The sequence below is a fragment of the Rhineura floridana genome, chromosome 4, assembly GCF_030035675.1.
Source record: "Rhineura floridana isolate rRhiFlo1 chromosome 4, rRhiFlo1.hap2, whole genome shotgun sequence".
Classification (NCBI taxonomy): Eukaryota; Metazoa; Chordata; class Lepidosauria; order Squamata; family Rhineuridae; genus Rhineura; species Rhineura floridana.
In genome coordinates this window covers 145,061,130-145,087,134 of record NC_084483.1, presented here as the reverse complement: position 1 = coordinate 145,087,134, position 26,005 = coordinate 145,061,130, and the positions used below count along the sequence as shown (strand labels likewise).

At 40.9% G+C, this 26,005-nt stretch overlaps 3 protein-coding genes across 8 annotated transcripts in view; 1 reads left to right on the top strand and 2 right to left on the bottom strand.

Annotated features, from left to right (window-relative positions):
* Positions 1-1,192: 1,192 nt before the first annotated feature.
* Positions 1,193-12,893, bottom strand: LOC133383636 (sulfotransferase 6B1-like). Of its 2 annotated transcripts, XM_061624684.1 has the most exons (9): positions 12,513-12,893; positions 8,803-8,937; positions 7,313-7,418; positions 5,599-5,711; positions 5,122-5,211; positions 4,360-4,486; positions 3,932-4,026; positions 2,721-2,877; positions 1,193-1,781 (listed from the first exon to the last, which is right to left on the bottom strand). In XM_061624684.1, the coding sequence occupies exons 3-9, from the start codon at positions 7,338-7,340 to the stop codon at positions 1,651-1,653; spliced, it is 741 nt and encodes a 246-aa protein (XP_061480668.1). In that variant the 5' UTR covers positions 7,341-7,418; positions 8,803-8,937; positions 12,513-12,893; the 3' UTR covers positions 1,193-1,650. The 2 variants fall into 2 exon arrangements, with proteins under 2 accessions (XP_061480668.1, XP_061480667.1); XM_061624683.1 differs by lacking the exons at positions 8,803-8,937; positions 12,513-12,893 and having other exon boundaries at positions 7,313-7,508.
* CEBPZOS (CEBPZ opposite strand) lies at positions 12,832-16,667 on the top strand. Of its 5 annotated transcripts, none has more exons than XM_061624689.1 (5): positions 12,832-13,014; positions 14,627-14,752; positions 15,946-15,990; positions 16,173-16,257; positions 16,344-16,667. In XM_061624689.1, exons 2-4 carry the CDS (start codon positions 14,647-14,649, stop codon positions 16,253-16,255), a joined length of 234 nt encoding a protein of 77 aa, XP_061480673.1. In that variant the 5' UTR covers positions 12,832-13,014; positions 14,627-14,646; the 3' UTR covers positions 16,256-16,257; positions 16,344-16,667. The 5 variants fall into 5 exon arrangements, with proteins under 5 accessions (XP_061480673.1, XP_061480672.1, XP_061480674.1 ...); XM_061624688.1 differs by having other exon boundaries at positions 12,833-12,970; XM_061624690.1 differs by lacking the exon at positions 12,832-13,014 and adding an exon at positions 13,109-13,182.
* CEBPZ (CCAAT enhancer binding protein zeta) overlaps positions 16,100-26,005 on the bottom strand; it is a 26,995-nt gene continuing 17,089 nt past the window's right edge. The window contains exons 13-17 of the mRNA XM_061624663.1: positions 22,943-23,127; positions 21,227-21,310; positions 20,016-20,077; positions 19,852-19,933; positions 16,100-16,444 (exon numbers count right to left, since the gene is read on the bottom strand). Of these exons, the coding sequence (XP_061480647.1) occupies positions 16,305-16,444; positions 19,852-19,933; positions 20,016-20,077; positions 21,227-21,310; positions 22,943-23,127 (553 nt within the window). The 3' untranslated portion in view covers positions 16,100-16,304. The remainder of the gene's footprint in view (positions 16,445-19,851; positions 19,934-20,015; positions 20,078-21,226; positions 21,311-22,942; positions 23,128-26,005) is intronic.

Sequence of the window (26,005 nt, the reverse complement as noted above, 5' to 3'; positions counted from 1 at the left end):
TTAATCTGTGGTTAGCTTGGGATAGTCTTAGCCATCTGAATTCTGTTCACCACACAGTCAGTGTAGGGGTGGCAGCTTTTTTCTGGCAAGGGCTCCTGTGCCATTAACATGACATGAAGCTTTTCCCATCACTACATCTGCTTGTTGGAAAAAGCAATACCTGCTGAATTTCCCTTAGCTGATAAAGTCACAGGAGCCAGTCCCTTGCCACAAACAAATTAACAACTCGAAATAAGCAGTACAGGAGCCATATACCTGCTTGGCCCCAAATATCGCTGCTTGGTGCCTATTATTCAACCATGAAAAGAAGGCAAAGTCCCACTTTCTTTAGAGGCTACAACAATGTCTTTCACCATATCACTGTGATGGGGAGGACCAAGATGAATCAGGGCTGTAGAAGGTTTTGAGAAAGGTATTTCCTGGATCTCAACTGAGGCTGCAAGAACTGTGGATAGTTTAGGGAATGTTACTTACCATGGCTGAACTTGTCAAGAGACCAACCAGAAACAGTATGCTTTATGTCCTGGGTTCTCAAAGTATTGAATGAAGTGGGTGTGGATATAAAGGACACTAAAGGGACTTTACAAGCAATTGCTCTTATGTCTGATGGAACCCCCACTCCAAGAGCTGAAGAGATAGATTTACAGCAAGAGGGTGTAAAGGGAAGGACGAATCTTAGGTAGGATTGCCCATAGTCAACCTGGAGATCCTGCCAGTCCCTCTGACACAGGAATGGGGAAACAGTGGCCCTCCAGATATTTCTGTACTCCAGCTCCCATCAGCCCCAGCCAGCATGGCCATGGTCAACAATTGTGAGAAGTGTAGTCCAACAGCATATGGTGAGCTAGACGTTGACCATACCTGCTGTAAAATGTCTAGGATGCAGTAAAAGATGAAGCTGAAGTACCAACTGCCCCATTCCTCTGTACTTCCGTTTGTCTATCCTCCACCTCTGCCTTCAGCAACAGGTTTTACTCCACAGCTGGTAGTTGAAAGAAGCCTGTGCAGCAATGGGGCAGGAAACACTGCAGCAGCATCTTCTGTTGCCCCATCTGAACTTTTAAAGAGACAGAGAAATTCTCCAGGTTGGTACCTAGCAATCCTATGCCTGTGCCCATGCCACCTTCCTCTGCTGCTCAGAAACATGATAATGGTGGCTTGCCTATACTATTTGGAAGAAATAGGCTGCCTTGCATTCTATTAAACAGCGTGAAAAAGACCCAGCTTAAGGGTCCCGCAGGTCACAGTTAACATGGCAAGATTTTGTGCATCAGCAGTTCCCGTAGGAGAGTGATGATGAAAAACAATAATAATAGCTAACTTTCTGGGGGCTTTTTGACCATTGGTGTATTTATCCAACTCCATTAGTGCCATATTATCTTATGTTGCAGCTGTTTGTTTGTTTCTCTGTATAATATTGATATGTTTTATTGCTTTAATATTTTATAGTGCTGGTCTTTGACTGTAATGATTGATTGATTGATTGAGACCCAGCTTACTAAAAGTGTGTCTTAGAAGTCTGTCACTAAAGAGTTTCACAATACTGAAATTTGCAACAAAGAAATGTGTGTTCTGGCTGCAGTTTTTTTCTTGAATGTATGATAGCAAACAAAACTGTCATGAGAATGAAGCACTTCACAAGAGAACCTTTCAGGCTTTGCAGTATACATCATACTTCAGCTTTGCTCCCAGCTTAGTTCCTGCTAAACACTCCTTAAATTTAGCATCCATTTTCTGGCTCTGAGTTGCATCAAAAAGGCTCTTCCAGTCACCTACTACACCTGGAACAACAACAAAAAAAATAGGGTAGGAAGGAGACATTTAACAAACATAATATAAAGATTGTTAGACGGTAATATAAAGATCTCCAATAAAAATCATTGGATAATTTGATGGTAACTAGGAATGTGTAGTGTGGTGTAGTGGTTAAGGTGTTGGACAGGACCTGGGAGACCAGGGTTCAAATCCCCACACTGCTATGAAGCTCACTGGGTGACCCTGGCCCAGTCACTGCCTCTCAGCCTCAGAGGAAGGCAATGGTAAACCTCCTCTGAATACCACTTACCATGAAAACCCTATTCATAGGGTCGCCATAAGTCGGAATCAACTTGAAGACAGTCCATTTCCATTTAGGAATGAAAACGTACAATGTGCTCTTTGGGGTGGGAAGTATGGAAGGATTTGAATACAGCCACAAAAGAATATGGTCCCTCCTTGGCCAATTGGTCTTGTTTACAGTGGTTCCTATTCTGCAGGGCCACCAATTTATGAAAGTGACTGAGAAAATGTCTTTTTAATGTATGTAGCTTAATCCATAAAAATGCAGTGGGGAAGGGCTGTAGCTCAGTGGTAGAGCACAAGGTGCTCTGAGCTCCCTTTGGGGGGAAAGGGTGGAGTACAAAAACAAAATAAATACATAAATAAAATGTTTTGAATCTCAGGTTCAGTCTCTGGCGCTTCCAGGTAGGACTGGTAATTTCTAGGGACAGTCAACATAGTGCCTTTCAGATGTTGCTGGACTACAACTTCTATCATCCCTGACAACTAGCTGGGGCTGGTGGGATGTTGCAATCCTATGTACACTTACTTGGGAATACATTGTTCTGAGTAGAGATGCATAGGATTGCACTGTGAATCACATGAAGATGGAGGACCCCATGACTGCTGATAACCTACTGCTCTAAAGCATTCTATAGCAGAAAAAGGAACACTATCACCACCTTTTCGGAAGAGCAGTGGGCCAACCACACCATGTGTCTCCTGTGATCTGTCCTGTACTGCTTGGAAGGCAGTCCTGTCTGCAACAGACTGAATTTGCTCCGCAGTAGCAGTGAAACCAAAGAATTCAGCTATTTGCTTCACTCCAGCAACCAGGTCCTGAAAGCAATGTAATGACTTGGTCAAAACATAGAATCATAGAACAGTAGAGTTCGAAGGTACGGGAAAGGCCATCAAGTCCAATCCCCTGCTCAGTATAGGAATCCAAGTTATAGCAAAACAGAAAGAAGAGTTCTTTTCCTATAGTGAGCTAAACCAGCCAATACTGTATTCATAACACAAAGCACGGTGCTCAAAGCACAGATTTTGTTGCTTTAAGCTAATCTTGGTGATGTCACTAAGAGCACATCTGTCATACAAAGAACCAACAAGACTGTAAGGTCCACACCAGCCATATAATCACATTGCATCATGAGTCTGGAGTCACGGGTACTAGATGTTCAACTCTAAGCCCACCACAAGTAGCCAAGGTATAAGCCTAACTTCCTGTAGTATGCAATCACTGTTTTTGCCATTAATATGATCACTGAGGAGCATGCTCTTAATGAAATGGATGCACAATAGAAGCACATCAAAAAGGAAGTCTGTCAGTCCTCTATAACTGAGTTTGCTCTTCCTGCTTTCTGTGGATAGTCATGCTAACCATCAATATGATTAGCCATACTAAGCTTCCAATTTGGTAAGCCTGTTTTAGCTGCCCTAGTACAGCCAGTGGTTTCCTGATACTCCAATGAGTTAATGAGAACAGGAATTTCACAGTTAACAACATTGTGGGGTAATATTGGCTGGGTTGTTCTACTCATGTCTTTCTTTGGAAGCCAAATCAAGGATGAAGGCAAGAGTTATTGCCCTCTAACTCCAGGTGCCTACGGGTTGTGTGTATGGGGTGGGATTGGTGAGAGAAATACACTTTACTCTGCAGATAGTACAGACTCTGTCCTTCACCATCGCTTTCCGTTATTGTCACTTCAAATTTTGCAGGCTGATCCTCACATTCAGAACAGGATGAGGAGCTCTGAACTGTGGATGAGCCCTGGTTCAGACAAAGTCTTGGATCCTGACCTACTTAACATAAACCTAAACAAGTTTGAGACAGCTTCTTTATCTTTAGGCAGAAGGATAAGCCTTGCTAATAATATATGAATATGCTCACCTCTTTTAATTCTTCATATGTCAGAACTAGAACATTTTCATTATCCATGTGTTTGTTCCAAGTGACTGCGTGGTCAAAATAGGACCCCCAGGCAACTGCGGATCACACCAGGACAACACATCAGGATGATTTTATTACTGTTGAAAGCTGCTGAAAACTTAATGGTAGGCTATTTTTTAAAAAAAAGTATTGCGTTCACACAGTATCTGTTTATACCCACTGGGATAACATATAATCACAAAATAAGAGAAAATTATTCTTAAGGAGAATCAACAAAAGTTTGCAAGTTTTGTCTCTGAATGTATGCAGTCAGTTCTGGAAGAAAACACTAATGAACATCCACAGTTCATACTTGGGCTGCATATAGACAATAGTTTTCTCTTACATTTTCCCAAATCTCTCAAACCCATTCAAAAGTCATAAAGTACCTTGACCATTCATAAATTTTGGAAAAAACTCCTCCCAAGAGTTATAACTGGGAATGGTTGGAGCATTGTTGTGAAAACGAAAAAATGATGCAGCCGTATCTTTAGGATTTCGAAACAACACCAGTACCTGAGGTGAGAAAACAGGATAGCAATTTTAACTCCTCCTGTCATTAACAAGAACAATACTGCTGATAAATTCCACTTCATTGTCCTCTTTGTGCTAGCTGAACTACATGAGTTATTCTTTTATAAGAAACGAGAAATGAGTGATTCTTTTGTAAGAGAAGGGCAGGTTGAAATAATAGTCTTAACACTGTCGTGGGACCCCTCAAAAAGCACCATCTCAGGCACCCCAATCTCTGGTTTTATGGTATTAGGAGGATGGAGCATGAGCAAACTGTGATGCTCTATAGGCAGACACCACAATCAAGTGATCTCTTGTATGCACATAGAGCTCACTGAGATGCATTTTCTTTGGACAAGGCTATTAGATGCCTCATACATGGTGCTTCTAGCTGCATCCTACATGCTAAAAAATGAAACATTTGGTATTATAAAATTTGTGTTTGGATGCTACAAGGAATTCACTAGTGTGCTTTACAGTGACCTGGAGCTCCCTTCCTGCTAAACCTCTTGCATTATATTATCACCAATAACCAGTGCCAGAAATGTCTTAATGCACCCATAAGACTACCGTGAACTGTTTGTTGCCTTTAATCACTCCTGTAATCATCTCCATGAAGAAACGGATTTATCACTTACCTTGGCTTTACTTTTGAAGATGGACTTGGGAAGATTGTTGTAATGGAGGTGTGTGGCTACAATCCTTGGAGATGGAAACTGTTTCATCCTCTTTAAAAAAAAAAAAAAAGGAACAGCAAAGTAGCATCAAATGGATGAATCACACATACACAACAATGATCAGCTTTATTCACACATTCAGATGATTCCTCATGCTAATCAACCTGCCAAGCTGAACACAACGGCCATGTTCTGTAGTATGCAGGGTGCTTCACCACCACTCTCCTTTGCAATCCCAAACCAAGAGCTAAACCAGAATCATTACTGAGCACTTGGTGAACTGCAATACATGGCAGATGGATTACTTCTGCTTTGATGGGTCATAAGTTGGGCAAACTTGCTTCAGAAGACATACTTCTTCACGTTGCCTTGCTTCCTTTCAATGAGTAATGTAAGTGAAGTTTCTAATTCTAGGGGTTGGCTTTACAGCTTACTAACCTGATATTTTTCTGGATCTCCACACTCAATAAATGGTAGCTCTGTGTTCTCCTGCTTAGTTTTCAAAGTTGTAGCAACCAGATCATTCACAATTAGAATGAGCCAATTAATACCTGGGGCAAACAAAGAAAAAGTAAGCTATAATATGTATCACAGACAGCATGAATTCTTCATTATCTCAATTTATGCAAAATAATTTGCACACAGATATGGTGGGATAGATATTTTGCACAAAGTACATTGACACTCTTCAGTCAAGTATACCCACTCAATGCTATGGATGGACAAAATGTCTTTCTGACTGTCAGCTAGTCTGCGGATTGGGCTGGTTAATGCAGATAACTTTTAACCACAGAAAATTCTGTTCTTTCAAGCTAAATTCCATGGCTCAGAAGGGGTGGCTCCATAACTGCAAGACAACTGCACATGCAAGGCAGTCCAAATACTGAAGTGAAAACCTCTGTTCACATGGATGTTCCATGCACGCAGTGAAGCTCTCACATATGTAAGGAAGTGCTGAATTAAGAACTGTGGCAGGTGTTGACTATGGTTTAGGGAAACAAGCTAGGATTTTGAACCATAGTTTGACATTTGCCTGAATCTTGGTTAACACTAGCCATGGTTTGTCTGGATTTGGATATAATGAGTGACTGCAGATGATTGGTGACAAAAGCAGAAGCTTCCAGTATCCTTGTGGTCATGCTGAAGGGGGGGGGAGAGAGATCACACGAGGCCTGATAATCATGCACTTTACACGACTAAACAGTAGTTTAAGTCTGTCATTCCTTTTTTATTATTTTGAATTGATACGTTTGATTGTGATTTTCATGTATGCATGCTGCCTTGAGTGGAGCATAAGCCTCCAAAAGGCGGCACAGAAATCATAAATAAAATGTGGTATTGTAGTTCTGTAACAATGGCAGGTGTCAAAAGCATTCCATGACTGAAAAAAATTATTAAAAACAGATTTACATCTGCAGTTTTATATATGCTTACCTGGTCTAAGTCAGATAGAACTGACTGGAGCTAACTTCTGAATAAGCATGTAAAAAACTACACTAGTCTGTGACTGATCAAGAAAGAGAGAGAAAGGCCATTGCCACATTGCCTCTATGGGTCTGCCCACTCCAAACTCAGTTTGATAGTACCTTAAAACAAATTGTTCTTTTTTAAAAAAAAACAACAACGCTTTAAGCACATTTTTATTTGAAGTGCTTTGTAGATATTGAGGTGGTCAGGACAAAAGCTAAGTTGTCAGCTACATGGAACATCATCACAAACCAAGGCAGTTTCCTGTTGTTACAAGACGCTCTTGTCTTTCAAGTTTCAAAGGAGATTTGAACGATTTTCTGAGAACACACCTTGATGATAGCACTTTAATCTTTCCCATAACATTTTATTTGCCATTAAAAACCTTTACAATGGATCACTTCTTTTCAATGGCTTGCACAATGCTGCAGATATGTTCATGTTAACAAGTAGCAGCAACGACCGAGTAAGCGGTCTAGTTTTCAACTGCTTTCAAGTGTATAAAATATAATAGTATACTCATTGGTGCGACCTCTCTGTAAACCAGTTAACTGCAACAATTGTGCTAGTTCACACTATCCGAGCAATGTTATTTAACATTTTTCACTTAGACACAATTAAAATCATCAGTTAGCTGTTGGGCTCCTATCATTGCTTTAGCAAAATAATGGAAGGTTGTATTTACCACACTTGGGGTAAGACACCAACACCATGTCATCTTTTCTGGTTTCGAAGTTCTCCAGGGTTTGGAATGTTTCTGCACTGCAGACAGTGACTGGGTAGAGCGTTCCCTGATAGGAAAACAGCAGCTCATTGATGTTAAGGCCTTTAGACTTTTCCAGCGCTTTCTGTATTTCGTCTACAAATGTTTTCTCAGTCATGTTTGCCTTCTCTGTAGTGAGCTAGCGTGGGGTTGCCAGGATAGCAAAGACATTTAAAGAGGGTATTTTGAGGGGTGGAGCAAACTTTATTTACCATTGAGCTTATCCTTTTGTGTTTTTTGTATTTTATGAGCAAGCCAGCCAACTCAGATCAGCTTCCTTATATCCCCCATTTCTATTCTCTTGGAAAGAAAACTGACCCATTAGTCCCACCTTATGTACTGAAAGAACTGTTTACGCTTTCAATTAATCCCTGCTGAAACCAGACAACACTGGCATATCTACTAGGTAAAAGATATACAAAAACTAAATCACTAGGACTACCAAACAAAATGTTAAATCCAGACTTACATAATGATACCAGGAGCCACGTTTCTCACACTGTGAACAATAGGGTGGCAAGGTGTCCTACTTTACGCAGGACAGTCCTCTGTCTCAAGGGGTGTCCAGTCCAAGTCCAGTTTAAAGATAAAGAATCATAAAAGAGAGAAGAGGCCTTGAAATTGCCCCAAAACAAGTCATCTGATTAGGCCTTCCCCACTATGGTGAGGTATATCATCTTCCTACTTATGTTATAGTAATTATTTTTAAATTTCAAGCAAATTTTATACAAACTTGTGCCCTCTTTTTTGGTGATGCATTTCCTGTTAGAACAGAGGAAACTGCTTTTATACTGAGTTCATCTAGTTCAGTATTGTCTGCACTGACTCACAGCAACTCTCCAGGAATTCAGATATGTGTATTTCCCAGCCCTACCTGGAGATACCAGGAATTGAATCTAGGACCTTTTACATGCAAAGCAGATGCTCTACTACTGAGCCCCAGGATGGTGGCTACCCTGATGATCAGGGCCTTTGAAATGATCTAAATTTTACCTTTCATTACTGTACCGCAAATCCTCTCTATCTGACTGTCTTACATAATGCTTTGTGCAAAGTGCTATCCAATTAACTTCTGATGGTTCCTTCTCACAACAGCTGAGTATTACATCCATTCTATCAGTAGCTTGAAGCAAAGTCAGTGACATAGGTGACCCTCTGACATTCATGGCCAATGTGAAATTATAAACCTGATTTTGCCCAATGTAAATCCTGTACTCTGGACAACACAGAATTGCCCTGCTAAGTGTCAGCAAGGATCCTTCTAGTTTTATACTGTTTCCAACAGTGCCATTCCCTATGCTGTGGGAAGTTCAGAACTATGCCCTGTTGTTTCCCGTAGTATCCAGCAGTCAAGAGGAGCTTTGCCTTTAATCAAGGAGGCTTTTGTAAAAGTATTTTTGTAAAATACTTACTCTTCCAAACAGCAAACACTATCAATACCCCAGCTTGGTATTACCCTCTTGGCAACTTTCAGTTATCAGACTCGGTCTCATTAAGGGTTCTAATAAAGTTTCGTGCTTAACAGGTGTAATTAGAATCCGTTATTCCTAGACAACAAGAAATACAAAATATACAAGGTGACATCTTTTCTTGAACCAACACTTGTTTTTGTAGGGATATACCAACTTTCAAGTCACAGTAAAAAACTAAGCTAGCTATACAAAAAATGTATTCCAATCATTTCAGAATCAGGTGTAAGATACCTCACATTCTTTTATTTCAAAGTACTCCCCTGATTAAGCTTGTGCCCTGACTGCCTTGTACATCCAAAATAATAAGCATGTACACTATTCCATGAGAAAAGTCAAATTTTTATGGGAACAGCATCTGAATCCTTTTTTGCACCACTCAGCAACCATTTAGGCTCTTTTCTAGTAAAATACTTAATGTGTGTAATTTATTAAAGCTTATTAGACTGCTGTCTTATACCTAGTTTCTTAAGACAGAAGTAGCCCCATTGTACTCAATAGACATGACTTTTGAGTAGACATGTATAGGATTGCACTATTCATGTTTTGTTCTAGAAAAAAATATTAAATTGTGTTATTTATACACCCCGGTTGCGTAATCTGAGACAGGAGGTGAGACGACTAGAACGCCGGTGGCGGAAATCCCGTTCTGAAGATGTCCGAACACAGGTTAGAGCAGCAATAGCTGCCTACCAGGTGGCAATAAAGGCAACAAAGAAGGATTTCTTTGCTGCCTCTATTGCATCCGCAGAGTGCTGTCCCAGGAAGCTGTTCCAGGTGGTCCGAAGCCTGGTCGGTCCAGTCGCTCAGGAACCCCTGGAACATTCTAAGGCTTCCTGTGACAAATTGGCAAAGCACTTTGCGGATAAAGTCGAACATCTAAAGAACTCGATTCCGTACGCCGTGGATGCGGTAGATGATCCTGAGTTGGCCAGCTGCAATCCGGTTTCATGGGATCTGTTTCGGCCTCTTCCTTCTGAGGATGTGGACAAGGTACTTTCAACTGTAAAGCCTACCACCTGTCTGACTGATCCTGGCCCATCATGGTTCCTTGTGAACTGTAAAGAAAGATTGGGCAAAGGGATTAGGGCGGTGGTAAATGCATCCTTGAAGGAGGGTGTAATGCCACCGGCCCTCAAGGAGGCAATTGTAAGACCTATCTTGAAAAAGTCCTCCTTGGATCCCCAAGTTTTGAACAACTTTTGCCCTATTTCGAATTTACCATTCTTGGGCAAGATCATTGAGCGAGTGGTGGCAAATCAGCTGTCAACACACTTGGAGGAAGCGGATTATTTGGATCCATACCAATCGGGTTTCAGGACTGGACATGGTACTGAAACAGCCTTGGTAGCTTTGGTTGATGATATGAGGAGGGCTATGGATAGGGGAGAATTCACCTTCCTTGTCCTCCTGGATCTCTCAGCGGCTTTTGATACCGTTGACCACGGTATCCTGTTAGATCGCCTGGGAGGGTTGGGAATAGGAGGCACTGTTTTACAGTGGTTCCGTTCCTTTCTCTCTGACAGGCATCAACAGGTAGCATTGGTGGATGAGATTTCAGACCCTTGGCCTCTCACTTGTGGAGTGCCACAGGGTTCTATTCTCTCTCCCATGCTATTTAACATCTATTTAAAACCGCTGGGTGGTATCATCAGGAGATTTGGGCTGCGGTGTCACCAATATGCTGATGACACGCAGCTCTATCTCTCGTTTAAATCTTCACTGGAGTTGGCTGTAGAGACCTTGTCCAAGTGCCTGGAATCCGTGAGTGGATGGATGGGAAGAAACAGGCTGAAGCTCAATCCTGATAAAACCGAGGTACTGCTTGTGGGTGACAGGGGAAAGTTGGGTATTGTTGACCTGGAACTCAATGGGGTAAGATTGCCCCTGAAGGATCAGGTCCGCAGCCTCGGGGTTATTCTTGACTCCAAGCTGTCCATGGAGGCTCAGATTTCGGCAGTGAGCCGGGCAGCTTGGTATCAGTTACACCTGATACGGAGGCTGCAACCCTACCTCCCTGTTCATCAGCTCCCACTGGTAGTGCATGCACTGGTCACCTCTCGACTGGACTACTGCAATGCGCTCTACGTGGGGCTACCCTTGAAAACGACCCGGAAACTACAGCTGGTACAAAATGCGGCGGCCCGTTTACTTACAAATAGCCGCCGCCATGATCACATTACGCCGGTGTTAGTTCATCTACACTGGCTTCCAGTTGCTTTCCTGGTCCAATTCAAGGTGTTGGTATTAACCTTTAAAGCCCTATACGGTCTCGGCCCAGTTTACCTGAAGGAGCACCTCCAGTACTACCAACTTAGCCGCCTGACTAGATCAGCCACGCAGGGCCTTCTCTCAGTACCACCAACGAAAACAGCTAGGTTGGTGGGAACTAGGGAGAGGGCATTTTCAGTGGTGGCCCCCACTCTCTGGAACTCCCTCCCGTTCGATCTTCGACATGCCCCTTCCCTGGATGCATTCCGCCGAGCATTAAAAACCTGGCTCTTTGAACAGGCCTTCGGGACCTCCGGGGTGGGCTAAGCTTTATCAATATTACTGAACGCCCGTTGTTTACATACTGTTTTATGCTGTAATTTAATCCTTTATTGTCGACTGTATTGTATTGCTATGTATTTTAAATCATATTTTAAATTGTATTTTACTGGAATTTAATTGTGTACGTCGCCTAGAGTGGCCTTGGCCAGATAGGCGACACAAAAATTAAATTATTATTATTATTATTTATTTTGATGACTATCTTGAAATGTTGTTATGTGCCTTCAAGTCGATTACGACTTATGTTGACCCTATGAATCAGTGACCTCCAAGAGCATCTGTCATGAACCACCCTGTTCAGATCTTGTAAGTTCAGGTCTGTGGCTTCCTTTATGGAATCAGTCCATCTCTTGTTTGGCCTTCTACTTTTTCTACTCCCTTCTGTTTTTCCCAGCATTATTGTCTCTTCTAGCGAATCATGTCTTCTCATGATGTGTCCAAAGTATGATAACCTCAGTTTCATCATTTTAGCTTCTAGTGATAGTTCTGGTTTAATTTGTTCTAACACCCAATTAGCTGTCTGTTTCGCATTCCATGGTATATGCAAAGCTCCAACACCACATTGCAAATGCATTCATTTTTCTCTTATCCCCTTTTTTCACTGTCCAACTTTCACATCCATACATAGAGATCGGGAATACCATGGTCTGAATGATCCTGACTTTAGTGTTCATTGATACATCTTTGCATTTGAAGACCCTTTCTAGTTCTCTCATAGCTGCCCTCCCCAGTCCTAGCCTTCTTCTGATTTCTAGAGTATTGTCTCCAGTTTGGTTAATGACTGTGCCAAGGTATGGACAATCCTTGACAAGTTCAATGTCCTCATTGACGACTTTAAAGTTACATAAACCTTCTGTTGTCATTACTTTATTCTTCAGCTGTAGCCCTGCTTTTGTGCTTTCCTCTTTAACTTTCATCAGCATTCCTTTCAAATCTTTACTGGTTTCTGCTAGTAGTATGGTATAGGCTGCATATCTTAAATTATTGATATTTCTGCCTGCAATTTTCACATCTCCTTCATCTTGGTCCAGTCCTGCTTTCTCTATATGTTCTGCATAAGGATTAAACAAACAGGGTGATAAAATGCACCCGTCTCACACCTTTTCTGATGGGGAGCCAATCGGTTTCTCCATATTCTGTCCTTTCAGTAGCCCAACCTTTCCTATGCTTGTTTCCTTGGAAGTACACCGGCAAAGATCTTATGAGTGCAGCTTCTGTCATCACAACTATTGTCACTTCTCGTGCGGATTATTTGTCGCACCCAAAAAACACAGCCGCACTCCACTGCCATCTGCAGGCGGCGCGGTGACATGACCCCCAACAACAGGACGCAGAAAAAACTAGAGGTACAGCGACCGCCCACAATCTGCGATAAAGGGACACATATGGAGCACATGCGCAAGAGAAAAACTGCGTTGCCTACTTCTCACGCCCAAAACAGTACAAAAACACACTGCGCCTGCGCAAGCGTGCCTCGACAGTTCCTCGACATAGAGCTCAACCAAGCAAAGCGCTGCCTTGCATCTCGGGGGAGCGTAGTGTTTGTTCGCTACCAGCGGTAAGCGCTGTTTGTATGTGGAGCAGGGCTACAGCTATAACGCGGTACGTCTATAACGCGGATACCGCCCAAAAGGCTAAACCGCCTTGTGGTCTTTGTGCTCAGATAAAATGACAGTCGCAGCTCTATCGCCCGCGAAAGGAAAAAACGGCTTCAGCTTCCGGGTCGTCTTAGCTATAGGCGGAAGGAAGGTTTGAAATCACCGGCAGAGTGTAGGCTAATAGCAGGTCAAGAGGGGGGGCGAGTGGTGACGAAAAACGTTCTTCTGCTGCCTAGAGTAGCCTATTGGCCGGGCGGCTGATAGTTTTTTCTGGGGCGGGTTGTGGAGGTTTGCTACGGAAGGTGGAGCGGGTCTTAGCGTTGAAGCCATCCAGATCCGAGGCTAAAGCCTATAGAAATTGTACCCGGATCGTACTTCTAGTTAATGCCGTGTGATTCATCAAATGATTATATGTCCAATCCACAATTAGCAGTGCGCTGCTGCCGCTCTATGTATATGGAAATAGACGTATTTGCACAAGGCACGTAGAATGCAGTTTCCTCCATATAAACGTTTTCCGTGTAGAAAATGTAGGCGGCAATCCTAACCCTACTTACCTGGGACTAAGCCCAATTGAATTCATAACGTTACTTTTAAGTAGGCATGGTTAGGATTGCGCTGTTATCAGTTAGCCTTCTGAACTCACAGTACTTCTGCAATGCCATTTCCTGAGAACTGGGCTGATACAAGCATGCCTAATGTTTTTTTCATGTAATGTCTCAGCTCAAACTGCCAGATGTCTATAGTGAAAGGTATTGTTTTTGACTTGAGGTTGGATGAAATCAAAGCTTCATCTTCATTCTAGAGTCAATGTATGATTAACCTGTGTATGTGAATCGACCATACTTAACCACACCAATCTAGCATCTGATGTCATAATATATGAGAAATACACAGCACTTTTGAACCTTGCCATGTCTGTTTTTTACTTTGAGGACAAATTCCAGTGAAGAGTAATATTCTTTATAGCAAAGTCTTGTGGCACCTTAAAGACAAACAAATTTATTAAGACATAAATTTTTGTAGACTAGAGTCCACTGAGTGCTTATGCCATAATAAAATTAGTCTTTAAGGTGCCACAATACTCTGCAACTAACACAGCTATCCCTCTGGAAACAGCACTTACATTATACTTTAGATTCTTAGGTTTGTTTAGAAGACTGCAATGAATTTCATGTTCATGATCTCAGCAATCAGCCCTGTCAGCTAGCTCATTATTATCCCCATTATCATATTGCAGGTTGGGGGCTAAGAGAGTTGCATGTTTACAAGGCCACTGCTAAGCTTTAAACCAGGGACTTCTTAATTCTGAGCTGCTACCCTGGTTGTCAGGAGTCTCCCTTCAGGGTGAACTTCTGAATAAGTCCATGTTCAATATTAAAAGAGAGAGCACTGGCGCTTCCAGCTAATCAGCCGAACCTAATAACTGAAAAGTAAAAGCTGCCTCTAGTTCTGTCCCTTCTTTTCAGATGGCTGTTTGGGGCCTCCCTTCAAATATACTTCAGCCTCCGTGCAACCAAACAACAATATTTACAAAACAGTTATTTTCTTTCCTGTTCTATGTGATAATTCTTTAATATGTCACTAGTGAAGTATTTATCCATCTCTCTTACTAGAACTTGGGATTGGCTGTGCCATGAACCCCCAGTTAGGAAAAAAGATCTTCAAAGGAATTTTACTGGTGGAATTGCTCGGAGTTGCAGGAGCATATGCACTATATTTTAAAATGGATACAAGTCAAGGTAATGATGTGTGTCTCAATTTGTCAAATAACTATGTCAATCCACAGAGCATTTTGTCCAGAGACATAGAAAGGCAGGATATAAATTGAAATAATAGTTTCCAGTGTTTCTTAAGCAGAAAACTAATCAAAGTAGTCTGTTTCCATTTACAAAATGAGGAAAACACTCTAGGAACTTGTATTATATACCTATATTATAATCAAAATGAGTATACATCATTTTGTACTCATTTATTTACATTCATTCTCTTTCTACTGAGCAGCTATATCCATTTTTCCTACCTTGACTATTATTAAACAAGGAAACAAATCTAAATCTTCTTGGAAGGCAGCAGTCTTTACTTTAACTGTACAATTCCTGATACAGCAAGCAAGCAGTCTGTTTGGAACACTTACAGTGTTCTGAAACTAGTAACAGGACTAGGGTTTACTCATTTACTTCTATGTACTGACTAGCTTAAGAACGGGGGCTTGAGATGGAGTTGTATATTCATGTAATTAGAGGTAGCTCCCTCCACACATCTGGCATAGACACTCTTGTACATTACAATAAGCTACCGAATTCTATATTTGGACAGGAAATGCTCAGGTTAGACAGATGATAATTTGGGATATTGTGGCAATGCCACTATGTGGCACAGTGACAAGATGTTTTAACACATCTTAAAAAACAATGTATGTTGTACCTTAAATAAACCAAGTCAGACCATGGCAGGTCCCAATGTGTCAGTCTCAAAGTGAAAGGTGGGATGTGCGAACTGCCACAAGGGAAGGTGCTGTCCTCCCTTCCAATCTTAAGCCATACAACACAACTTCATACTTCCATGGGTGATGTCCTGGGCCAGTGGAGCAACGGGTTAACAGATTAATTGGTGTTTTCCTAGACCTCCTACTGCAGATTTTAAAGAATATGTGGGTTTGATAGCCTTGCTTCTTTCCTTTTTTCACTGCTCTACCCAATAAGAGAAGCATCAGATCTGCAGGCACTTTGTCTTCAACTGAAAAGTTGGCTTAAGGAGGCCCACAACTCAACACCTACACCAGGTTGCCACATTACCCTAATATCTTTAGCACAGATATTTATGACTGACTAAAATAAAAACCTTGAAAATGCATCCACAGTGTAATAAAGTATACACAGTTTTAATTGCTGTAACTAAAATCTGTTGTAACTTACTTCCCTCCCCTCCTCAGATTTCAGGCAACAAATGTGCAGGAGATTGCCATCTATCCTAGAAGGTATGTTTTAATTACTCATTGTGAATTAGTGTAATTATTTCCCCCATAGCCTCTTATTAACAGTGTCTAGTAGTAGTAGGGCTTTGTTTTTTTCAGAAAGAAAAATTCACTCAACATTAGATCTTCAAAAGTCCATGTTCATTCAGTTGTGAATAAGATAAGTGACTCTTATATTTTCACAGTTTATTACAAATGTAATGAGTGGTCTGGTACTTACGGAATAAGGGAGAGAGATCAAGAGTCATGGTTAAGCAACAAAAACTAGAAGTAAGTAGAAATAACTTTTAAAGAGGTGACATTAAAAGCTTTTATGTTTATTTTCTGGTCTTTTTACTTCTGTGTTTGTTTTTCAGCATTTTATGTCTAAACTTCTTTTTCTGCTTGATGATACTTTTAACATCTCGATTGTGAATCCACCTGTCACGGTCTTCTTCCCATCTGAGCTGTTTGACATCTAATGGAGGGAGACAAAGCAGATTAGATAAGTTAATGCAGTGACTACATTCTGTGAAAATTTGGCATTGGAGTTACATTGATGCAAACAATATTACCTAAGCCAAAGAGATTCAAAGGCCATAATAAAGCATGACCGGCAAACTTTCCAGCATATTTTGTCCTCGTAAAAACAATGTTTTATGTAATATATTCTGCTAATAAATAAAAAGTTTCCCACTCGCCTCCAACAGTTCCATTTTGTCTCAAGTAACGTACACTTTTCAAAATTAAATGTAATTTGGGCCAACAAGAAATAAATTCCATTGTATCAAGTGGCACATGCAATGCTAATCACCATTTACGTATCTACAAATCTAGTTAAGGATTTTTTTTTTTTTAAAGCTGTTAACAAAAGCCCCAAATTCAGCAACATCCCACTGGTAATTTGAAGTTTCATATATGAAATATCTTTTACATCTGGTAAATTTTATCAATTGTACTATTTCATACCACCATTGTGAAACTTAAGTTGATCATATAGCCTCTGCCTCGTCCTTCCAGATAAGCATATTATTTGCTAATTTAACCACAACCCAGAATCCAGGCATGAAAGGGCTGAAGCAAAATCTTTGTTCTAACAATTGTAGATGCTGCAGTAACTGAGCAATGTATTCATATTCTATTTTATACACTTCCTATGACTGCCAGCTAACAGTAGCATGCTTCACAGTCTCTTCAAAAAAGGTTACCTAGAATGAGCATTTGAGGAGGAAGGCTGGTTCTAGCGCTGCTTCTGCACTGTCAGCGTTGCCAGCATGAAAGGCCAGAGGCTGATCAACAGTCCTCCGAGTTGAGGGACAGAGTAGTCAATGGATCACACATATTTCCGGCTATTCTAATAATATCTAAGTACCTATTATTTTCCATCTTGCCTACAAGTGATGAACTCAGCCCAGCTGGAGAATATAAATGTTTGGGACTTATCTTCATTAATCTATTTGAAAATGCTTGCTAACATATACCCATCAGAAACCACCATACAACACAGGGTTCTCTCATCTGGCTTAAGAACACACTAATTCCAGTCACCCAAACAGCATTAGGTTAATTTGCCCTGTTATTTGACTTTAACTACATAGCATAAAGAATGTGTAATAACTTCTAAAATGTAGAATGTTTTTCAGAAGTTTACACATTGTTATTTAGACTACAGAACTAAGGCTGCAATCCAGTACGTGTCTACTCAGAAATAAGCTCCACTGGGTTCAATGGGACTTACTCCCAGGTGTGCTTACTGGATTGCAGCCTAAAACAAACATAATTTGCAGAAAATTTAGCTAAGTTCTCAGAGGGAGGTGCTAGCCAGAAAAAAAATTAAGATTATAGGGGTGACGGTGCAGTTCTCTTAAAGCTGCAAAAGAACAGTCTGGGATAATATGTGAAGGAGGTCTAAATCTACTTTAGTAAATTGAACGATTAGATGACTATAAACTCCACAACTAACTTAATTCTGTAAGGTTCAAATGCCAGTTTCTAGACATTCTGTAAATAAAGCATTACACTGGAACTGAGTTATCCGTATAATTTGTGGATCTGTGAGGATATAGCAGGAACCTTAACCCACCCACCCTGGGCATTCAAAAATAGCACAAGGCTCAAATTGAGAAGGGTATGTGTGATGTGCAGCCGCTCCATCCCAACCTTCCCACATTGAGTAGGAAGGTCTGAAGGCGGCTTCTAAGCACATTTGGCTGGATGCACTTAGCTTCCTCACAAGCAGGAATCCTTAGGAGGTGCTTAAAAGCACCCTTCAGAACACATATAGAAGCCCTCTTCAGACTTTCCTGCCCAACACAGGAAGGGTGGAGTGTAGTGGGCATATGCTGCACAATGCACTTGATGCAGAGGTGGCATGTGCCTCCCTGTCACTCCCCAATTTGAGCCCTCACATTCTTTTTAAACAACTGAAGCAAGCTTTAGACTCTTCCTGGGAAAATTGAATGAATAATGGATTTTGATGTAAAATGATGAGCTCACAGAACTACTTAACGAGAGTAAAATACTACAACTGAAGCGACCATAGATCTATGCTTGGTTATTTGGAATGATTTGCTTTGTTTAAAAAGCAGCGAATCATACTAATTGAGACCTTTGCTGATAACCACTGCTGATAACGTACATGTAGAATGTTTGATATCATTTCTAATAAAGTATGGAGGTAAATCAGGAAGCTTAGAAACAGAGCAACAGGTTCCACCTGGGCAATGGGGTTCCCCAATGGTAGCTGCTGCAGCCAAAGATTATTCATCTGGACTGGGTGGTGGGGGCTCCACTACACTGTCTGCCAGAAGACGTCAGAGACGTAGGAACACACCACAAAGATTAGTCACTGGCACAGTGACTCAGATTTGCTTTAGAGCCACAGATTGTTTTTGTACTTATGTGGAAATGAGACTGTACAGCAGGGCCCCGCTTTACGGCGTTCCGCTTTACGGCGCTTCGTTCATGCGGCGGTTTTCAATTAGGGAAAGGCCCCGCTCTTACAGCACTTGTTCCACTAATACGGTGGGTTTTTTCCATCGCGCGCCATTTTGATGTCATTTTCGAGCAATGCAGCCCATTATAGCCTATGAGGCCCCGCTTTACGGCAATTTCTGCTTTACGGCAGGGGCCTGGTCCCTAACCCGCTGTATTAGCGGGGCCCTACTGTAATATGACTATGCTTTTAATTACGTATATTTCAATGTCTTACTAATCTGTACCTGTTATTTCTTTGTAGGAAAAGCTGTTATTCTGTTGTTTGTTTGCAGGGAAGGGGATAGTGTTGTGAGTTTGGGGGTTGGAATGGATAATCCCTGTGAGTCCCCTTCCAGCCTCTGATTTGGAATCCTGTGCCTTGGGGAGAGGGGCTGGCTCTGCTGGAGTTTCTTTTGTTAAGCTAATAGATTGGCCAGGTTATTAATGGGCCTATTAGGTGCCCAGCAACTGGTGAATGGGCGAGGAAGATCCTTTTGTCATTGAAACTCTTCAGGAGAGCCTCCCCCCCCACCTCCTGGCAGCTAGCAGAGGTTTGTGCTTTGAGTGTGTGTAGAGTGGTCTGAGAATGCCTGGGAACTAGAGGCAGGCAGAGAGGCTGGCTCTCTGCATCATGGCTATAGGATGCCTCCTGTAACACTGATGGGAAAGCTGGATATCTGACTGCTGATGCCTTGAACCCCTCCATCCTAAGCTCAGGTTGGAATGTGTAAATAAATAAACCATATTTCATAAAGCCACCACAGTCTCCACTGACCTTCTTCCCAAAGGAAACCAAACCCTGGATGAGTGCAGGGACCCCTGAAATCTCACCGCTCAGAGATTGGGGAGGCACGCAAACCCCCAAACTCACAACAATATTTACTGCCCATATCATGAAATGTCACTTACTTGCATTATCTTTGTTAGCCATTGCATTCATCCCAATACTGTCAAACTTGGACCCAATGTTTTCATCCAGCAAAGAACCAAACTTCAAAAGAAATAAGATGATTAGTACCTGAAATATCACTAGACCCAATGCATTAATAGATATAGTACTTAGCAACACCTACTTGTTCTGCAGAAGCAAGAATGCCAGTGTCTTTGAGTTTTCTTTTCTTGTTTCCCCTTGACCCTTTAAGTAAAACATTAACATTCAACCATTAACTCTACATAAAGAACCAAGCACAAAGTATGTGGAGATAATCCTTACAAAGGGAGGAGAGGGTTTGAGCAGGAGACAGGAAGAGAAATGTATGATCCTGATGGGGAAGGATGAGGGTGAGGGAAGAGTTAGCACACCAACCTAAAGAGTGCTTCCCAGTCTCTTATATGTGGTTATACCTGCAACAAGCCGCTATATTTCCAAATTCCAGAGTTTGTAAACACTTTCTATCAATTAACCTGGCACAGACAATCTCTAACTTTCTGGACAACTCTCTTCCTCTCTGAGCCAAATAATCTGCCACTTTCTATTCCTTTAAGTAAGAAAACTGATTTTATTGATGAACTATTAAGTCAACAGTTTTTACAAGTTAGTTCTTTAAGAACCCAGGCAAATATAATTGTGTCATATTTTTGTTTTTTAAATCAGGTTCTAAACCAGATATCCTTTGTCACATCTCTTTTGACAGATTTCAGGTGTACTGCCTGAAGAAAACGGTACACTACTGAAACACTGAATTATTCCTCTCTTTCTGTCTGTTTTTGTTTCTGGTACACAAATCAAATAAATATTTCTTTACTAAGAAGTGTGCCTTCTATTCAGTAGTCACCACCACAACCACCTGTTGCTTCCCTTGTAACAACTTACACTGCTTTGGTTTCCTTAATACCTTATAGTTGTTCACTCCTCTCTCCCCTCCCCATCCCCAAATTGGTAGTGCAGATTTTTTTCCCACTAACAGAAACACAATTTAAGAAGTCAGTGTGATTAGGTGAGTGTGCTCAATGAAACTATAATGGTCACTTTCCATTAACTGGCCCATTAATGCAGTTACCAGTGCAATCCTATACATGTGCACACATAAGTAAATCTCATTGAGTCCAATGGAGCTTACTTCCAGGAAAGCGGGTACAGGATTGAAGCCCAAGAGCCTTACCTCTAGCCAGCATTACTAATACAGATCCTTGGTTCTCTCAGAAGCAATACATGATTATCAGTGGAAAAACTAGTAATTTGAATCACATTTCCAGCACAGAGGCATGACAGTAGACAACCCCTCAGCATTTTAACACCCAAGGTCATCTATGTTTTTAAAGTATTAAGAATTCTTAATGTTACCTTTTATTGATGTAGAAAAATCCATTTCTTTTTTTCTTTTGCCTTTCTTAGTGGCAGGCTTGCCATGATCCTCTTTATTTTCATCTATCAAAAAGGAAAGCTATTAAAGCTTATTCAGAGTATAAAATAAAACTGATTACTGTTGGCATGAAAATACTTTGAACTTTAATGCAGAACACATAATTGAACACCAGAAACACTGCAGTCATCTCAAGTCCTAAGTACAGACTTCATAAACCTTCTACTAGTCAGCTCAAATGTCTTTACAGAGTTCTTCTGAATTCTTAAACTGCAAAAGAATTTTTTATTCAACTAAGTTTGTTGCATATGAGAATGCTATATTCAGGTCCAATTATTGACACTCTAATTTATGTTCTGTAGTTTGTCAACAATGTGAATGTAACCCAACACTGTAATGTTTTATGTTGGTTACAGAAAATGTTACAAAAGAATGTTAAGAGAACTAGTTTAAAATTAGCAAAAATCACAAATGGTAGCCTTATTATGTACATCTAACACTACGTCTTCAAAAAAGAAAACAGCATAATTTACTGGGATATATAACTTTTGAGATATTCATTGTAAAATAAAAAGGGGAAATGGATTCTGATATTGCTCTTTTTTTACCTTGATGATATGTTTAATCCTGAAATGTGTATTTTTTAAAATGGAAGATAGTCTATTTCTAGATAATTTTAATACTACTGATACAGCATCAGGTCCTGTCTAGAAGACCTGGTTATGTACTTCAATGAGAACGTTTGAACAATGGCTTACAAGCAGTCAGTCACTGTGGGTTGTATTTAATGATATCATCCCATTAGCACAAGGACTTCTGCCTGTGCAATGGGACTTCCTCTCTCCTCCCTGCCCCCCCAACTCTGTTCCATAGAGTTGAGGGAATGGTGGGGCAGAGGAAGTCCCATTGTATAGATGGAAGTCCATGTACTAACAGGACAACTTCATTTAATACAACTCAGTATTTCTGTTTTCTAGTTGGGAGGAAGGAGTGGAGTAAGTATGTTTGCAGCAAATGATGTATTATCTTTTACAAAGCAAGGACACTGGGTTCTTTCTTAATGGACTCAGATCCCTCCTGAAGTGATATTCACCAGGGACCAAAGCTTAGCAGATAGAGCAGGAGTGGGAAAGCTATTGTCAAGGGCCACATGCTGGTAGTGGGCAGACCAGATCCAAAATGGCATGCAACTTGCAGCATTGAATACCTCCAGGTCACCCAATCCTTTCTCTCATGTTGCATGCACATGAACCCACATATACACCAGAAGAGGAAACAATTCCCCTAAAATAAGTCCATAAAGCAAGAGTGGGCCTGCAGGGTCCAGAGAGCTGGATGACACTGAGGGCTACATGAAATTAGGCCAATTGCGGGCTCCTACTGGGAGGAAGGGTGGGATGTAAATCAAATAATAAATAAATTCACCATGCCAGCTCTAGAGCATGCAAGAGCAGATTACCACCATCTATAATTTTTGCTGATCTGTTATCAGCCTTGGCATATGAATCTTTCAAATCTCACCATTGCATCACCTGTATTTGTCTGGAGACTTCTGCTCCAGGTAAGTTATCTTATGAAACACTAGGGCAAATGTGTATGTCTACAAATAGCTAGCTAATTATGGAGTTTAAAAGCCATGTTTTAACAAGGTGAGTAATTTTAACAATTTGAAGGAAAGTATTTATATGGGTTTTTACCTGGAGAGTTATCATCTGACACATCCATAAAAGTCCCTCCTTCTTCATGAAGGTCTTCTCCAAAGTCTTCATCCATACTACCCAGAGACACTTCCTCATCATCAAGGTCATCAAAATCTTCCTCCTCAGAGTCATCCGACGACGCCTCATCACTTTGGCTATTCTTCCCTTTGCTTTTTATATTACTAGAATTTGATTTTTAAAAAACTTTTAAAAAGAAGTCCATTTATTCATCTTTCTCATAATGCTTGAATAAGATCATAAGTAGTAAACAAAATAGAAATTAATCTATACTTAAACCATCAAAATATGTTTAATCAATACAAATGCCATAATTAAAGAAGCTCTGGTGGTTGATTTGTTTTTTAGGATGATCATCCTCTGTAAGAAGCCCTATAAGCAAGTACAGAATGGAGGCATCTCCACAGGGCTTCTCCCAAAAAAAAACATGCTCTGACAGCACACCAAGGAAACCCCCCAAACAGTGCGGAAGAGTCTGTGCAAGTCCTCCATATTGCTATACAAACCTCCTCTGCTCAGTCAAGTTATGCAAGCTGACCCGGCATGCTGCCTGCATATATGCCAAGGGAGGGTCCTTCTGCCCACGAACAGTCCTTCTGCCCTGTGTATGGAAGGATTTCTACCCAGGGTATTTCTCAGGCATAAAATCCAAACTACACAAACTATTATGTAATTAAAGAATTCTACAGAATTTACAAAAATTGTAGAAGTATAAAAAAGTGTTTGAACAGAGCACCCAAAATCAACTAATAACTATGTTTCGCACAGACATGGTTGTTTGCAGTAGCTACGTAATCGTTATTTGATGGCTGAGTCTGGCACCTTCACTATACAGCTTTCATTGTATGCTGAAGACTACCCAGGCCTAGGACCCACCCTATAGTTATGCTTGTAATTTGTTTAAAATTATTTTTAATGCTGCATTTTAAATTGTGGCCCACTCTGGGTCCTTAGCATGAAGGGTAAGTAATACATTAAAAGAACAACAAAAGCAATTCTGACTTGTTCAGCACTACCATGTTTGTCTCCCCATATCCCTGCTGCCACCCACTAGTTCTTTCTCATCCGTACTGCGTAGGAGAATGAGCAGGGTTAGCACCTTCATCAGCTGACCATTGGATATTGTTAAGCATTTCAAGGACACTACTGTGTAAGTGGCAGACTCTTTTTTATTTCAATTCATTAGAGTGTCATTTATTAGCAAGGGCAGGAGTGAGGCGGCAGCTTGCCTTTAGCCCTATGGTTGAAGCAAACCTAGTACTCAGCAAAGTTTCTTCAACCTGCAACCAGCTGTTAACTACAGGCATTTCCAAATGGGCCCAATCAGTTATAAGTGGCAAAGGTCACTGCCTGGTAGCTAGAGCAGCCTTCCTCAGCCCTGGGACTCCAGTTTCCACATCCCCTAGTCAGCATAGCTGACTGTTACAGATGATGGAACATGTGGGACAAAATACATCTGATGGCCCGAGGTTTGGGGGCTGGGCTAGAGTGTAGGATCAAGTTCAATCCTTCACTCATTCCCAAAGCTCATTAGGTGATATTGGGCTAGTCATCCAATTCAACCCGCACTCCCTCGAAGGGTCACCAAGAAGGTAAAGCAGAATGGAGTTAGGTACACCACCCTGAACTCCTTGGGGAAAGGGCAAAATAAAAATGTAAAATAAATGCTGCATTATTGTTTCGATGTTTCACAACAGCAGCTATCTAATTTGTTTTGTAATTAACATTGGCTGTCACCCTGTGTTAGAGTACACCCACTGAAATCAATGGACGTAAATCCATTGATTTCAGTGGGCCTACTCTGGGTATAGCTAACATTTTCACTTTTAAGTATAAAATCTTATGTTAATTATATCTTATTTGTTGTTCTCATAGGGCTGTATCCAACAAAGTCAACCCATTCACATAAGGACTTCCATTTGTGCAATGGAACTTCCCATTCCTCTCCTCTCCCGGCAGTCCTCCACATGATCTAAAGGATTGGGGGACCCTTAGAACAGATTTGGGGGGGCACAAAGGAGAGGAAGGAGAAGTTCCATTGCACTAGCAGACGTCCTTGTGTGAATGGGATGACTTTGTTGAATACAGTGTATAATGCTAACAATTTTTAAAAGTACTTGACCATTATTTGACCAATTCTCTTTTGCCCAGTAAAATTGCCTACTCTAGGAAAAGCTAAATGTAAGGCTGGCTTATGGGGCTTTACTGGATGAACTAAGAGCCACCCCAAGATTTTCAGGTATCAGGTATGTAATAAAAGGAATCCATTTCTACAATAAATGAGTTCAAAAAAGCACTCTATAGGTATTTTCACAATGCTGAATAACCATTAGTGAAATTGCTGAATTAAATCTGTAAAAATCTTCTCATGCAATACCAAGATCATTGCATACGGATCAGTATTACACCCAAAAAGCCTATTTATGGTAGTACTAACATTTCAGAGTGTATGAAACTTGAGGCAGTGGGAACATCAGTGCACAATTAGCCTGTGAAAATCACTTCATCTGCCAGTCTCTGCTTTCTGAGCCAACAACAGGGAAGTGCTATGCTGCCGAACTGTTCAGCTAAGAAGGCACTGAAAGGGGCAGAAGGAATGAACCCAAAGTAATCAACAGAAACTTTCAGGAAAACTGATCTCTAAGCCAGATGTTTTAAACCTGACTCTGAGCATCCTTCATTTAAGATTAAACCATTTAAAGACTTGTTTACATGTAAAGAAGCCACACACAATCACTCGACATAGAGAATATGTCTTGTAATGCCATTTACTTTGCAATCCTATACATGTCGACTCAGAAGACCCGTTGTTTTCAATTGAGTTTGTTTCAACTTGTGTGTACAGGATTGCAGCCTTAATTACTCTATATTACCCACAATTAGGGATGGGAGAGAATATCCGCTAAATCAGACTTAGTTCTGGATTTTGACTCAATCTGACAGTTCGCTGTCTTTTCGGACCAGCACAGATTTCATACAGGTCACAGCTGTAGTTGGCATGGATTTTTTTTTAAAATGTGCTCCAAATTTTATGTTATTATC

Coding starts and splice junctions, on each gene's coding strand:
- LOC133383636 (XM_061624683.1), bottom strand. CDS start 7,508: ATGACTGAGAAAACATTTGTAGACGAAATACAGAAAGCGCTGGAAAAG. Junction 5,212..5,598: donor GAGATCCAGAAAAATATCAG/GTTAGTAAGCTG, acceptor TTTTTTTTAAAG/AGGATGAAACAGTTTCCATC. Junction 4,487..5,121: donor TCTTCAAAAGTAAAGCCAAG/GTAAGTGATAAA, acceptor TTCTCACCTCAG/GTACTGGTGTTGTTTCGAAA.
- CEBPZOS (XM_061624687.1), top strand. CDS start 13,395: ATGCCGTGTGATTCATCAAATGATTATATGTCCAATCCACAATTAGCA. Junction 14,753..15,945: donor TAAAATGGATACAAGTCAAG/GTAATGATGTGT, acceptor TCCCCTCCTCAG/ATTTCAGGCAACAAATGTGC. Junction 15,991..16,172: donor ATTGCCATCTATCCTAGAAG/GTATGTTTTAAT, acceptor ATATTTTCACAG/TTTATTACAAATGTAATGAG.